Source organism: Diachasma alloeum, unplaced genomic scaffold (assembly GCF_001412515.2).
Source record: "Diachasma alloeum isolate Michigan unplaced genomic scaffold, Dall2.0 Dall_scaffold_01153, whole genome shotgun sequence".
NCBI classification, from domain to species: Eukaryota; Metazoa; Arthropoda; class Insecta; order Hymenoptera; family Braconidae; genus Diachasma; species Diachasma alloeum.
Window position 1 is genome coordinate 65,850 of NW_021681263.1, and position 16,826 is coordinate 82,675.

Genomic DNA, 16,826 nt, shown 5'->3' on the forward strand with positions numbered 1-16,826 from the left:
TATATTTTGGTATTTACATCATTGTCATCGGACACTTTTTCCAATAAACACTCAGTATCAGCGTATACAACAAATGGAACAGTCAGTTGATTTTTGAAATTTTGAAGATTTAAATATTTTTCACCACGATGAGAAAAAATCATTCGCACTTATTGATTGATACACAATCGACCCTATGATTAGTGTAGGCCTCTTTCTTGAAAAAGTGATACAAACACCTGTCACATATGATTGTTTTACGTTCAACTTTTGAAATTTGTGCACCAACTAAACGAGACAAATTCGAGATCCATGTGTAGTGATGCATTCTTTCCTGTTCACCATCGAGGATGTCGTCGTTTTCAATCATGAGAAGGTGAATTGTTCTTTCTTCCTCTTGCAGTGCGGTTGGACGATTTCTGCTCAAGTAAAGTGGCACAATCCATTTTTTTAAGAGCTAGCGGAAAATCAAGGTGAAATTAGTTTATATAGATATATATGTGAGTGTGCCTACGCTTGTACACTCTATAAAATCTTACGTGATTGGTTGAAAAAGAATCATGTGACTCATTGGAAAATTATTAACAAAATAGCAACATTTTTTGTTCGTGGGAAAAAAAATAGCTGAAAAATATCCTGGATAACATTTAATCTTTGCGGCGCGATAGGACATCAAAGGGTCCGAAAACTCTGCTTCAGTTTGTCAAACATCATGTTCTTAGGGTTGTGAGTACAACATGCGTTTCCAGGTAAACCGAAAAAGTCTATGTAAACAAAAGATTGCGTTCGGACATCTTCCAATGCATTTCCATTCTTATCAATTTGCAGCAGATGGAGATTTTTCGGAAACTCCTCCTACTACAACGTGTAAAATTTATCGAGGACTATGCCAAATTGGTGGGGGTACCTAATTTTTTGAATGACTGATCCTCTGCCTTTGCAGATATACATACTCCCTCCCCTTTTGAGCTCTTTTTTTAAAATAAATATTTACATATTGATATCGTAATCAACAACAATTTCACACGAAGCGGGAGCGGCAGATGAGAAAGTACGGAAAATCTCAATTTCAGACATGTGACAGAAAAATGTTTTTTTAAATAAATATTTATATATTGATATCGTTATCAACAACAATTTCACACGAAGGGGGGGGGGCAAACGAGAAAGTACCGGAAAACTCAAATTCAGACAATGTCAAGTGGAGCCAGGTGTCAATGTTTGAAGAAGAAGAGGAGCCCCTTCTATGATTTCTACAGCAGCGAATTAGTTAACCCTTTCATGCCTCGCGGCGGTGTACTGAGAAGTTTGGGTATACTAATTGATTAATTAATCAAACGATCCTCGAATTTAGCCGTGATCTGCGGAATTAATCTGTGAATCAAACTGCGACCTGCAAATTAATTAACCCCTTCACTCACCCCCTCGCGGGGTTGATTGACTCGGTCACCGAGAAGGTCCTTTGTAACGCATAACCGCGGATTCAATTGATTAACCAGCGAATTAAATAACCCTTTCGTCACTTCGAGGAAAAAAATCGTGAATTAATTAATCAAACCGCGAATTAAAACGCGAATTAATTAACCCTTTCATCACTTCGAGGGAAAAATGGCGAATTAATTAATCAAACCGCGAATTAAACCGCGACCCCGCAAATCAAACCGCGAATTAATTAACCCTTTCATCACTTCGAGGGAAAAATCGTCAATTAATTAATCAAACCGCAAATTAAACCGCGAATTAATCCGTGACCCCGCGAATCAAACCGCGAATTAAACAGCGACCCCGCGAATTAATCAACCCTTTCATCACTTTGAGGCAAAAACCGCGAATTAATTAATCAAACCGCGAATTAAACCGCGACCCCGCGAATCAAACCGCGAATTAAACAGCGACCCCGCGAATTAATCAACCCTTTCATCACTTTGAGGCAAAAACCGCGAATTAATTAATCAAACCGCGAATTAAACCGCGACCCCGCGAATCAAACCGCGAATTAAACAGCGACCCCGCGAATTAATCAACCCTTTCATCACTTTGAGGCAAAAACCGCGAATTAATTAATCAAACCGCGATCTAAACCGCGACCCCGCGAATCAAACCGCGAATTAATTAATCCTTTCATCACTTCGATGGAAGAAATTGCGAATTAATTATTCAAACCGCGAATTAATTAACCCTTTCATCACTTCGAGGGAAAAAATCGCGAGTTATTTAATCAAACCGGGAATCAAATCGCGAACCCGCGAATTAATCAACCCTTTCATCACTTTGAGGCAAAAACCGCGAATTAATTAATCAAACCGCGATCTAAACCGCGACCCCGCGAATCAAACCGCGAATTAATTAATCAAACCGCGATCTAAACCGCGACCCCGCGAATCAAACCGCGAATTAATTAATCAAACCGCGATCTAAACCGCGACCCCGCGAATCAAACCGCGAATTAATTAATCAAACCGCGATCTAAACCGCGACCCCGCGAATCAAACCGCGAATTAATTAATCAAACCGCGATCTAAACCGCGACCCCGCGAATCAAACCGCGAATTAATTAACCCTTTCATCACTTCGAGGGAAAAAATCGCGAGTTATTTAATCAAACCGGGAATCAAATCGCGAACCCGCGAATTAATCAACCACCCACCCACCCACTTTCATCTGACCCCCCTACTGGGCCCTAACGACCAGGTCGACGCCAAAAACCTTGTGCTCGAACCGGCATTATATGACTACTAACCGGACGAACAGTTACGCGCTCTATTACCAAATTTAAAATGGTACCAGCAGGTCTGCGTTTGTCCAAAGACCTTGGTGTTCGACCTGCTACGCGGGCAGTTGTCTCGTGCCCGGGATCGCGAGCGGGCACGTGACCGTGGATCTGAGCGCGAGTTCTGTGCTTGCAGGGCTGCGACAGACGCGGTGAGTGCTGCGACCTGAGCGGCCAGCTGTGCGTTTTCCCCTGCACTCGACTTTGTTATCGCCGCAACAGTATCCGGATGATAGACCTCGTGGATCTTGTCTACGAGCTTTGCTAGGTCATCCGTGTTTGCCTGGGGCTTGATCACGAGACATGCTCGGGTGCTCTCCGGAAGATGAGATAGCCAGTGTGACCTCAAGACTTCATCATCGATATCTCCAACTAAACTTTTCAAATGCCTTTGATATTGAGAGGGTAATCGATTTTGAATCGACTCCCGATCAAGTAATTGGGTAAGATTTGCTTTCTTTGACTTTCTAAATCGAGCAATCAGAGCGTTTCTGAGAGCTTGGAAAGGTGCGACTTGATTAGACGTAATAACTACTACTTCAGCAGCTGATTCTGTATCAATCAATGGTAATGTTCGGTAAAACTTAGCTATTTCTGTTACGATTCCGGAATTGGGCCTCCAGCTGTATGAATCAAGTCCTGGGTTTGTCACGCGAGAACTCCGGTGCATTGATCTGCGACAGTGCGGAGGCTGTCGTTGTCGTGACAGTCGGGACCGTCAGCGTCCCGCCTGTTGTGGTAGACGCCGTATCTCACGTTGTTGGTTTTGAATGTGAAGCCAGGATTATCGATTTTCAAAATTAAATTTCGAAGAGTAATAAAATTGAAAGTATAAATGTGACGGCAAATAAAGGCGTTATAAATCTCTATTTATCACCAACACAATACTACGTCTCTGGGCACTCAGCAATGTGTCGGTGCGAGGTCGCTGTTCACTTGATACCGCACTTTGTTTTGATTCTACCGAAACACTGAGAAATCAACGGTTGGCACTCGGACGCTTCGAATGTTCTTGAAACTTCTCGATGCCGTATTTAATATTTTCGTTGAGAAAAACCACACAGTGAAAATAATGTTTTATCAAGCACGTGAAATAAAATTGCACTTGCACTCGGAGTTATGCGGCACTGGAAAGCTAGCTGCGCGGTGTCCACCAAGGATAGGATAAAACCATTGGGAAGCGCGGATAAAACATTCGAGCAAAAATGCACGCCATGCCGCGAGTTAATTTTCCTTTTCGATTAACGCAAATTTCCCTTATTTTGATCACGTCGGGGTCACCAATGTAAGGATTGAGGAGTAGTCGGGAAGGTAACAATCCACTAACATATGGAGTTAAACTAATAATTACAGATTTATTATCCGCGTCAAATTAATACAAAGGTGAACAGAAAATAATATGATCCGATCAAGTGTGCGATACGAGCTGTACTGTTAGACTGAATTATATTCGCACGGAAAGGTGTCAGTGAGGCTGCCGAATATCCTTCCGATTTGATGAGTCAGAAAAGAATACGCGTGGCACTGAAGGTGCGAGTGAGACGGCAAATACCTGTGCCCGTCGTTAGCCAGTGTTCGCGTCTTAGGATGTAGCGAGGCGCTACAGGGGAGGGGTCTGACATTACATTTTTATAAAATTTACCCCTTCGGAAACATGCGCTGATTTTTTTCAATTTTTCAAAAAATAAATTTCTGAGTAAATGCATGAGACTGGGGTTTTTCTGGGGGGTTGAAGACACCCGCATAGATCCGGTGGGATGAAAATTTAGGGGGGGGGGGGGAGAGAGAGGGGTCTGAAATTAGATTTTTATCAAATTTACCCCTCCGGAAACATGCACTGATTTTTGATAATAAAAAAAAAGAATTTCGGGGAAAATGCATGCGTATGCGGTTTCTCCGGGGGGCTGAAGACAGCCGCATGTATCCGGAGGGATGAAAATTTGCCCTGATTTTTTATAATTGAAAAAAAAAAAGAATTTCGGGGAAAATGCATGCGTATGCGGTTTCTCCGGGGGGCTGAAGACAGCCGCATGTATCCGGAGGGATGAAAATTTGCCCTGATTTTTTATAATTGAAAAAAAAAAAGAATTTCGGGGAAAATACATGATCATGCGGTTTCTCCGGGGAGTTGAAGACAGCCGCATGTATCCGGAGGGATGAAAATTTACGGGGGTGAGGGGGAGGGTTCTGAGACTACGTTGTTAGAAAATATACCCCTTCGGAAGCATGCGCTGATTTTTTATAATAAAAAATTTTTTATAATAAAATTTTTCATAATCATAATAATTTTTTTTTATAATAATAATGATAATTTTTTTTTATATTAATTTATATTAAGATTTTTTAGAAGAAAAAAAATTAATTTCGGGGAAAAGACATGTTCCTGCGATTTCTCCGGGGGGGTTGAAGAAAGCCCCATGTATCCGGTGGGGTGAAAATTTACGGGGGTTAGGGGGCGTGGCCTGAGACTACATTGTGACAAAATATATCCCTGCGGAAATATGCGCTGATTTTTTCAATTTTTCGAAAAATAATTTTCTGAGAAAATGCATGAGATTGGGGTTTTTCTGAGGGGTTGAGGACACCCGCATATATCCGGAGGGATGAAAATTTAGGGCTCTGAGGGAGAGGGGTCTGAGATTACATTGTTATAAAATTCACCCCTCCGGAAACATGCGTTGATTTTTTATAATAAAAAATTTTTTATAATAATTTTTTTTTATAATAATAATACATTTTTTTTATAATAATAATAAATTTTTTCTATAATAATAATCAATTTTTTTATATTAATTTATAATAAGATTTTTTAGAATTAAAAAAAAATTCGGGGAAAATACATGAGTATGCGGTTTCTACGGGGGGTTGAAGACAGCCCCATGTATCCGGAGGGCTGAAAATTTACGGGGCTGAGGGGGAGGGGTCTGAGACTACATTGTTATAAAATTCACCCTCCGGAAACATGCGTTGATTTTTTATAATAAAAAAATAATAATTTCGGGGAAAAAACATGATCATGCGGTTTCTCCGGGGTGTTGAAGACAGCCCCATGTATCTGGAGGGGTGAAAATTTACGGGGGTGAGGCGGAGGGGTCTGAGACTACATTGTTATAAAATTTACCCCTCCGGAAACATGCGCTGATTTTTTTTCATTTTTCGAACAATGAATTTCGAAGAAAATGTAGGAGACGGGGTTTTTCGGAGGGGGTTGAAGACACCCGCATATATCCGAAGGGATGCAAATTTAGGGGAGTGAGGGGAAGGGTTCAGATTACATTTTTATAAAATTTACCCCTCCGGATCCATGCGGCTGTCTTCAACCCCCCGGAGAAACCGCATACTCATGTATTTTCCCCGAAATTCATTGTTTAAAAAATTATAAAAAATCAGTGCATGTGCTCGGAGGTGTAAATTTTATAAAAATGTAATCTCAGACCCCTCCACCTCGCCCCCTCAATTTTCATCCCTCCGGATACATGCGTCTACTTTCCACCCTGACAGTCATCAGCATTGAATAATTTAAAATATCAACATTTTTTCAGCTAAAATAAAATAACAAAATGTGCCGCAACACCCTTCTGTCGACTCGTTCGGCAGACGGCTGGCCTGCGACTGCTGCGGCAGCAATCGCAGTGTTGATAACTCGGCCAACCAGCCCAAGTAGCAAACCTTGCGAAAGATATCTGAAAGTATACCAAAAAGGCAGACTAATGTCCGTCCAAAAGGTATCTTGCAGTCATACGATAACTTTTAGTTAACTTCTAGGTAACTTCTAGACACAAGTTACCTTTTTGGACAGACATTAGACAGCCTTTTTGGTAAACTTGCAAATACCCTCCAGAACTGTGCTGCTTGGGAGGGCGGCCATTTAACCCTAACGCCATCTCGCGGCATTCGTTAATCGGGGATTGTATTGGCATAATTACTCTTTCACCCATTTCTGCTAATCATTAGAAAATAACACAATAAACTGTATTAATTGATACAAATCGATCATCTTTCAACTTTTTAACCATTTTCGGATCCGTATTTATGTCGTTTTCGACCTTTTTCACATTAAGATAACATCCTCGCTACATCCTCGTAACATCCTCGTAACATCCTCGTAACAGCCAGGATACTAAGTTGCCAGGGATAGAACTACCTGAGCGTTAGGAACAGCTTTTATAGATTTTGTTTTTGTTTTTCGTATTGATCGTTTATTTGACGAACATGATTCTAATTTTATCACTACCACTTTCGAAACAGTGACCAGCTCCATCTTACGAATACCTCCAGTGACCTTCCCACAATTATTACAATGTGAACTTGAATCAGACCTGGATTTCAAAGATTCGGCAATTAAATGATTCAATTCCGTAGATGATAGCTTTGAATCCTCGATCAATAAATTCCAAACTATTTTAGTTTCTGTATGTTCTTTCACATATTTGCATCCATGACATCTATCGGTATATTTAAATTCATGTTCCACAATCTTTTTCATCATATCCAGTTCATTAGAGAGAGCTTAAAAAATACCGAAGGGTCTTGTTCTTTAATATCACAATAAATTCCTCCAACTAATTTTTTGACTGCTTATACATTCAACAGTTTATTAGAACGATTTCTAAATGATTGAAAAAGTTCTACTAAATCATTGAGATGAGCAGGCGCGCCATTCATAAATATGCTACCCAAATATGGACAATGAATTATACAGTGTATTATCGTGTTGGCCTAACTGGAAGCTCCAACAGTCGATAGCGAGATATCGATTCTCGACGTAAACATCGAGATATTGAGAAAATAATCGAGAATCGAGAACCAAAACAAACGAAGCGAATGACTTGTTTTGGTCAAATCTGGCACACCTCTATCTGTTATTGTTGGCAACGGGGAGTATTAGGAGAGGGGGAAGGCGCTTGGGAATAAGTATAGCGGTAGCTGGCAGTACACACATACGTCCTTGGCACGTATCTCTACCGCGATACTTAATAATTTCAAAAATAAATGGTAATAGGATTTTGAGAGCAGTGAATAACTGTTCTGACTCTCAGAGTTTGTTATAATAGAAAAAATTGAATAAGTGAATCATTTCTATTTTCCTTTTTTTTAAGGGGAACGGTCCAAACTCGGTCCGGAGTAGACATGTGGATTTCTTGTCTGTTTTATGTTGTACTTTTGTGAGTTTCATCGATGCTATTGCAGTACTTGATTAAACTTGTATTTCAATCACTCATGTCATATCCATGTAATTGAGTAATAATTAATTAAGCGTGGCCAACGACTGGCAGCCAATCCTGAGCCGGAATCCGCGCCCTGACCTGGCCCCATGTTATCATCCCAGGTTTCAATGAAGTCCGGCGCGGCCCTGGTTGAGGAATGAACCCCAAACTCCGGTAGCCCGACCACCGTGCTCGGACCGAGCCCGGCCCCTTCGTTTTTCCCTATCTGGGCCGTAGTTTTTGACTTGGTGATTAATGCTGACATTTGGTCATAATGCTGACATTTTGGACATAATGCTGACAATGTTTGATCTCACCCACAGACATAAGAAAATTTCAATTTTTTTTACGGCAAACAAATTCCTTCACCTATTATTCTTGTTTAACCATCAGGATCTTATGAGTCTCAATTTTGCTACCGATCACTTCCGTTTAATCCCTTTCATTACCCCTCTTAAAAACAGTTCCCCGTGTTGCAACTTGTTCACAATTCACAAGGTCTTATTTTATCGCCCGGGCCTATTTTTCTCAGTTGCCGTGAGGCAATGGCGCAGATAGGTGAAGTGTAAAATTTCAAAGTCATTTGAAATCATTTGAAATCATAAAATCGCGGACATAATCCTATCACTTGAAATCAATTATTCCTTGAAATCACTTGAATCACTTGAACTCACGGATCATTGCGTCACCATTTTCGGTACTGAATGATCCCTCGGTGTGAATTCCTCTCTCTAATTTATATTTGCATGACTAACTCCGAATAAAATATCCTGCGTGAGTTGCTCGCACCTCTAGAAGTCCTGCATGAACTATTCTACATACTCTTGCGTGAGTCACTCAAACTACATGATTTGATTCTCTGCGTGTCTTACTCTCTACCTTAGTCACTACCTTCGTGAAATACTCTGGAAACTACTCGACTACGCCATGCTTGCATGAATTCCTCAAAAACTGCGTGGAGTGTATGGAGTGTACGGAGTGTACTCAGTGTTGCCAGGTATACCATAATTATGGTATCGCTACTCTAATTCTATCTATGATACCATATACCATAGCAAAGTGTGATGGTATCACAATTATACCATAATTTTGAGATCTAGCTGAATTATATATTTTTGTCAATTTTTTTTCTTGAGGGCCATAAGGGTCACCTGGTACAGCAAGGTTACAAGGGTCAAGAGGGTCAAAATCCTTCATTTAATTATTTGATTATAAGTCTACTTGGTGTTGAAGAAGGGGTAACGGAAATGATCTTTGTGCCCCTGCGGACCCTTGGGACCCGTTTGCATATTTAGAGATTAATCATCATTATTACTGAGCGTACAGAAGGATTAGTTGAAAAGTAGCTGGGTGAGAAGTCTGATGATGCACTGAAAGAAAAAAGTACTTCTGAAGAAAAATTATATTTTCCGTGTGAGAAAATTTGGTGTCAGTGGAACAGATTTATTTCATCGAAATTGACCAACTTGATGTAAGAAAGTTTGAGATCCTTCAGAAAAATTAAATTTTTGTCAGGACCATTAGAAATATCTCCACAAGAATTCATGTTGTCGGCAGGAAAAAATTTGAAGTGAGTAAACGTCATAAGAATTCACCGAAGAGAGAATATATTCACGAGGATGAAACATTATTCTCCCCGAAAAAAGTGGTTCTCTTAGAAATTATTTAGTTTTGCCGATATCCCAGTTCTCGGGAAGACAAACCAAATTTTCTCTCGAAACTATCATTTGTTCCGTGAAAATTAGGCATGATTGGTGGGAATAAAAACAAACCACTCAGTAACATTCAAGTAATATAAACTGAGCCTCATATAATTTTCTGCAGAGCGACCACGTGCACAATGTTGCCACGAAAGTCATCCTGTTTCGAGGGAAAATTTCTTTAATGTCTGCAGTTGAATGCATTCAACATGAAAAAAGATATCTCTTGTGAAACATATAGTTTTTCGGCAGAGCGAATTTTTCCTATCAGTGTGAGATAATGTTTGTCTGATTTCTTGTAGTTTTATTCCTTTGATCTCGAGCATTTATAAATTTTTATTGGTTTGTAAGTCGTATGCCATATTTTACGCGTAGATATCAGAAATAAGCGATAATAAACTGCTCTTATAAGACTTGAACGCGATTTGAAAGGTGTCTATTCGAAATTTCGTAGCGTTTGAGCGGTTTCTACATTACCATCCCTTGATACCATAATTCCAAGGCCAGTTTTTTGGTTAAACTAACCATGGCTAACTCGTGGTTAAAGTTAAATCCAGCCCCCCCCCCACCGCTGTCATTCCAGCTGTGGTTAACAATGGCGGCGTCAATGTTTACGAGAGGAACTGGTTAAAATTCCAAAATATTGTACATGTCCGCCTTTTTCCTCCACACTCGTGACAGTAGGGGAAATAATTCCCCTCACGTGGCGAACGTGGGGGGGGGGGGGGATTTAACTTTAACCACGAGTTAACCATTGTTAGTTTAACCAAAAAACTGGCCCTTAAAGTAAATACCATAATTTTCTGGTGGGGATATCAGAATCCAATTCTTCCTGTCTGGCAACACTGAGTGTACTGGAGGGATTCACGCAGTAGTGTGAATAGCCATTGCATTTAAATAATCGCTGATTGAAAAAAAATTGATTCTATAATAAACTCAAAACACAAATAAATGTACTTTAATTGATCTCATTTCGAAGCATTTTTGAATGTTTATCAATGGTTGAAAACAAGAATTCAATTCCCAACGCTCAAATCGACTTATCTGGATGGTATGGCAAGCGACCAACATTTACGTGAAAAAAAGTCAAAATAGAAACAAAAATTTATAACTTAGTGAAAAAAAATTCATTTGATCTACCAATTTAGGGATAAGTCTGTCATATATGGGACATTCCATGTCAACTCAGCCACACCGGATTTTTTTTTGTCTGGGAAAAATCATTGAGTAGGTGCATTTTGAACTACTACATATAGACAGTGATCATGCAAAATTTCATTGCCCTGCCACTTTTTGTTTCTGAGATAATCATTATGAAACTTGAAATTTTCAAAAAATCATTACTTCTAAATGGAGCATCCGATTTTGATAAATAAAAAAAGAAAATTTTCGTTTTTTTTCGTACTTCAAGATGAAAAATATTTCAGAGCCATCAAGAAGCTCCTAGACCAGTTTTTTGAGAATTTTTCGTGTTTTGATTTTTTTTTCACTCTAGGGCCGCTCGATATTCGATCGAAATATTTTTTTTATGATAGAGGATGTCCTTATATGATATGAAAAAAATACGCCATAATGGAAGAGCGAAGCAATGCACCGGAAATTTTGTTTTTTAATTTTTGGGTTTTTCAGTTTTTAGGGGAGATCCATCGTTTTTTTTTTAAAGAAATGAGTCTGTCAACCATTATTCTTCGTTCATATATGATGACATAAGACTACACCATCATGTAACGGAGAAAGAGTGCGCCGAAAAAAAAAATTTTCGTTGAAATTTTTACTGGAAGGGTAGATAGTTGAATTGAACATTATCATCATCGGAAGTTTGCAAAATCATGATCAACCAAATGAGAAGAAGAAACAAACGGAATCAATTAATTGATTTATCATCATCAGTCGGTTCCAAGGCTTTAATTCTAGAAAAAAACCTCAATTTCTCGATTGATTTTTTATCACCATACGATTCTGTGTGGATGGATTACCGACCTCCTATCTTATTCTATTCTTGCAACGAGATAAGAAATTTTCACGTTGATTATATAGAAATGATCGTTATTCTCCGAATTGATATCTTCGGATTTCATAGAATGCCGCGGAGTGATAGATGTACGAATCCAATGCGGGCTCCTGGTGAGAAGGGACACCTCGGTTATAATTTACGTCCGATTTCCTTGACACTACACGAGAAATTTCCTTTTTTACCATTGTCTGCGAAAATCTGTGGTCAATGCCGAACGAGAGCTCCAACTTATGTCATTCCTCCATCTGTCCCCACGGTTAAACTTAATGCTACACATCTTCAGCGTTCGGAAACTCCACCCGATATATCAATGCTCCAAGCCGAAACATGTGACCCAAGTCTGGATGTGATGAACAGTTCTCTGAGATCAGGTCGATCTTTCCATCTTGATGATTCCGGCATATCAATCGACGACGAACCAGACGATGAAGCTGAATTCGACAGTTCTTCCATGGATTATGATTCGGAAGATGACCAAAGTGACATTGATCCATCTTCATCTAAGCAGTATCGATCTGCGAGAGAAATAGAATTAGAAGAAATGTTGGATGGTTTGAAGCAGAAATTCAAAGATCTGAAAAACTACCGTGAGTGCCTGCAAATCTTGACGGTTCATCCACAGTCGTGGAGTGCGTGGAATATTGCTTCTGAATTGGGAACTACCAGATACATGGCGTCAAGAGCGAAAAGATTGAATAAAATTAAAGGAGTGTTTGCTTCACCAATTGCGAAAGCAGGTCACTCAGCACAACCGTCGAGAAGGTACACAATTTTTACCTAGAGGACAGTCGCGTCATGCCAGGCATGAAAGATAAAATATCCACCAAGATCAATGGGGAGAAGAAAGTAGAGCAAAAGCGAATGATACTCGAAAATCTAAAAGTCCTTCATCGGAAGTACAAACATGCGAATGAAGATGCTAAGGTCGGTTTCAGTAAGTTTGCCGAGCTGAGACCTAAACAATGTGTAGTGGCGGGAGCAAATGGCACTCACGTGGTATGTGTTTGTACGTATCATCGAAATTGCAAATTGATGCTAGAGGCAATTAATATTGCGACTCTAACTCAAGATTTCCCCTGTCCACTCAGAGTTTACAAAGATTGTCTAGCAAAATTGATGTGTACAAATCCAACCTTGGCCTGTCATCTGGATAAATGTAACGATTGTACCGGAGTGAAATCATTATCATGTGAACTGAAGAAACTTCTCTTTGATTCTGTCGTGGAAATGGTTGAATTTCGCATGTGGCAAAGTACTGACAGGTGTACCTTGCAGACACAGACCCTCCCGATGGATGAATTCATTGATCTTCTAATGGACCGATTGATAGTATTGAAGCCCCATCACTTCATCGCTAAAGAACAATCGGCTTTTGTCAAACAGCGAAAAGAGAATTTGGATAATGGAGAAGTACTAGTGCATTGTGATTTTTCGGAAAATTACGCTTTTGTGGCTCAAGATGTTGCTCAATCCTTCCACTACAATAATGACCAGTGTACAGTTCACCTCGTTGTCTACTACTATCGCGAAAAAAATTAAATCCAAAATCGGAGTTTAGTCGTTTTGTCGGACAGTACGACTCACAATACTGTCGCTGTTTATTTGATACAGAAGATTTTAATACAGCATGTGAAAGACAACTGTGAAAGCGCGGAGAAAATTATCTATGTCACCGATGGAGCTGCACAACATTACAAGAATCGTTTTCAGATCACGAATCTCTTGCATCACAAGACTGATTTTGGCATAGATGCGGAAGCCTCCTTTCATGCAACCGCGCACGGTAAAGGAGCTTATGACGGAGTAGGAGCTGTCTTTAAGAGAGAAGCGAGATGTAAGAGCTTGCAAATCGTTCATGGTGAACCAATCCTCACGCCAGATGCTTTGTTTTGATGGTCAAAAGAGAATTTTGAAGGAATTGATGTTTTTTTTTTCACCAAGGCAGAACACGAGAATATCAAAACTGAGTTGAGAGAGAGATTTGCTAGTGCCAAACCTATTCCAGCTATTCAAAAACACAATTGTTTTATTCCCATACCGGGAGAGCAATTGTTAATTAAACGATATTCGGCTTCGGGTAACGAGGAGGTTTTCCCAAAGCAAAAACAAACAACAACAAAACGAAAAACCCGCAGAAGACAGTAATCGTGATGTAAATAATTCATCAGTGCATGTTGGAACTTGTCGTCGAAGAGAGTGGAGAATTTCTCCGTATTGTAAAAATGTAAAAATGTGAAAATATAAAATGTTGTCGTTATAGAATCATAAAAATTGTTTTTTTCCCATACGTTTTCGTTAGTGGAAAGCACAGTGTGTTGTTGAGAAAAGATTTATAGTCGCATCAATAGTTTATTCTATCCAGCAGAACAGAAAATGTCTATTGACAAACCCCTTTTTCAGTAACAATAATGCAACTCTAACGAAACGTAAAAATTTCGAAGAAAATTTTTTTTCGGAACATTCTTTCTCTTTTACATGATGGCGTACTCTTTTGCCATCATATATGAACAAAGAATAATAGTTGACAGACTGATTTCTTTGAAAAAAACCGATGGATCTTCCCTAAAAACTGAAAAACCCAAAAATTTCGAAAAAAAAATTTTTTTCCCATGCATTGCTTCGCTCTTCCATTATGGCGTATTTTTTTCATATCATATAAGGAAATCCTCTATTATAAAAAAAACATTTCGATCGAATATCGAGCAGCCCTAGAGTGAAAAAAAAAATAAAAACGCGAAAAATTCTCGAAAAATCGGTGTAGGATCGTCTTGACGGCTCTGAAGTATTTTTTATCTTGAAATACAAGAAAAAACGAAACTTTTCGTCTTTTATTTATCAAAATTGGATGCTCTATTCAGAAGTAATGATTTTTTGAACATTTCAAGTTTCGTAATGATTATCTCAGAAACAAAAAGAGGCAGGGCAATGAAATTTTGCATGATCACTGGCTATATGTAGTAGTTCAAAATGCACCTACTCAATGATTTTTCCCAGACAAAAAAAAATCCGGTGTGGTTGAGTTGACATGGAATCTCCCATACTCCTCTTCTGGAGAAAATCGCAGATTCCATCGGAAATCGTTGTATCCGCTTTTCCCGCTTCTGGATTTGATGTCGAATTGCTTCTCTATCAGACTGAGAAAAAAAATTAGTTTTGCCAAATATCCATTTATTTGCAAAAAGTATTTGTTTTTTCAATACCATATTTCCCTAGTCAAGTTATTTCTAGGCAATTCTTATGAGGTTTCAATTATAACAATTATATTGCTCTAGAAGATGATTATGTTCGTTGTGACCTTAAGTAATCTCCTTCAACAATTATCAATGTTAAAAAATTGAGCTAAATTATTCCCTCTAGAAAATAAGAAAATCAGGAAAAATGAATAATCGTTGCAGGACTTCATACAAGGTTATGTGGAACATAGTCATTCTCTAGAGCAATATAACTGTCATAATTGAAAATTAATCAGGCTCGTCTGGGAATGACTCGATTGGAGAAATACGATTTTGAAAAATAAATGCTTCTCTCAAGTAAATGAATATTTGGCAAAAATAATTTCTTTTCTCAGTGTAGGGTAAGGGGCCATCGGAATATTACATCACACGATTAGGTGAGAGGGTTATGCGGTGGGTAGTTTGTGACGCTTTGTGATGGAAAAGTTGTTTGCTTAGATAGTAGTATCACACCATATTTTTTCTCACTGCTAATCGAAGAAATTGCAAATGCAGTTTTATTTTCGTCCTTTTTTCTCACGAAATAAACAGCAGTTTCATCAATCTTTGAAACTCGAAATTGTTGACCTAATCATTTGCCTCCTTGCCTTATTCTTACTTTTCTAATTCAATTTTATGAAGATCTATATTCGAAACTAAAAAGTTCGCCATAACGAGAGGGAGGGGGGGGGGGGGGGGGGTGGAGGGGAGATTGCGGATTTTGTGAGTCATTGCGCAGGGGTAGTTCTTCGTTTGTTATGGCTTGTAACTGAGGAGGGAAGCGGTCTCGTATCCAAAACACGTATGATGTACTATTTAAATGGCCTCATAAGCATTTCAAATGAAAATAAAACGTTTTAAATTATGTTTTTTGTTTAAGAATCAACAGGATACAATCAAACAGCGAACATGAAGGACGGCGCTTTCGAGAATATGCTGAGAACCAGATATCAAATTCGATCAAGTATTGAGGAAGCTTCTTCTTAGGAGAAAATTATCAAGAATCAGCAGCAGTATATCTACTCATTTTTTTGCTGGTCCCAAATCTCCAGTATAAAATTTTGGAATCATGGATTGTTTCATAGTTAGGGTTCAAAATTCCATTGCATACTTTCAGAATACGGTAGATCCAAAACTTAAAGTCTGAAATTTTATAAAATGACCCAAGTCACGGTAGAACAGTAACAGAAACCCTCATGTCAAAATTGCCTAGTGATCTTGAATAGCATTCTTCTCGCGTACGTCTTGTGCGTAATAGTATCGAAGTCAAATAAATTGTAATGAAAAAAAAAAGAAATGTGTTAACACTTTTTCTGGTTTCAGGCGTAATCAATAGGTATTGCTCAATGCGGAAGATTGGTTTCCATTGAAAAATAGACAAGTGTTTCATAAGATCACTCTCTATTTCTTTCTGTAATGGTTATTGAACATATAATTGTAACATTCCATAATCGTAAAAGATTTTATTGGACGTTTTCTATGTAAAGAATAAGATCTTTTGTATATCATCAGAAAAGGAACAAACACAACTGATAGAATCTGAGATCAGAATTGTATATACATTTTTTCTGTGGCACATACGCCCAAAAGTTTACTATTCATATATTTATGTATATTTTCTCGGACACTTGTCTATTTCGCATTTGAAATAAATTTATGTAGGGATGTAATCATGGAAAGTGCAATTTTGAGATACAGGTTTATGTTGAAGATAGAAAGGAATATTGAGTTATTTGTTATGTATGTATAGAATGTTTCAAAAATCGTGACTTTGCTTGAAAATGTCATTGGTTACTAATGAATCCTGGCAAGTATTACATGTACATTCACTGGGAATGACGAATTGGGAATAAGGTGTCATTGAATAGGTAAAATTATCCATTATAATAAAATATATTACATTATGAAATAAAAATATCTCCAGTTATTCTTGTTAAAAAAACA

The 16,826-nt window shown here is 38.6% G+C and overlaps 1 protein-coding gene across 1 annotated transcript in view; it reads left to right on the forward strand.

The window, feature by feature from the left end:
• The window catches only part of LOC107045978 (protein transport protein Sec16A-like), an 81,157-nt gene extending 64,331 nt beyond the window's left edge, over window positions 1–16,826 (forward strand). The window contains exon 5 of the mRNA XM_015268405.1: window positions 15,763–16,826. Coding sequence (XP_015123891.1) covers window positions 15,763–15,795 — 33 coding nt within the window. The 3' untranslated portion in view covers window positions 15,796–16,826. The remainder of the gene's footprint in view (window positions 1–15,762) is intronic.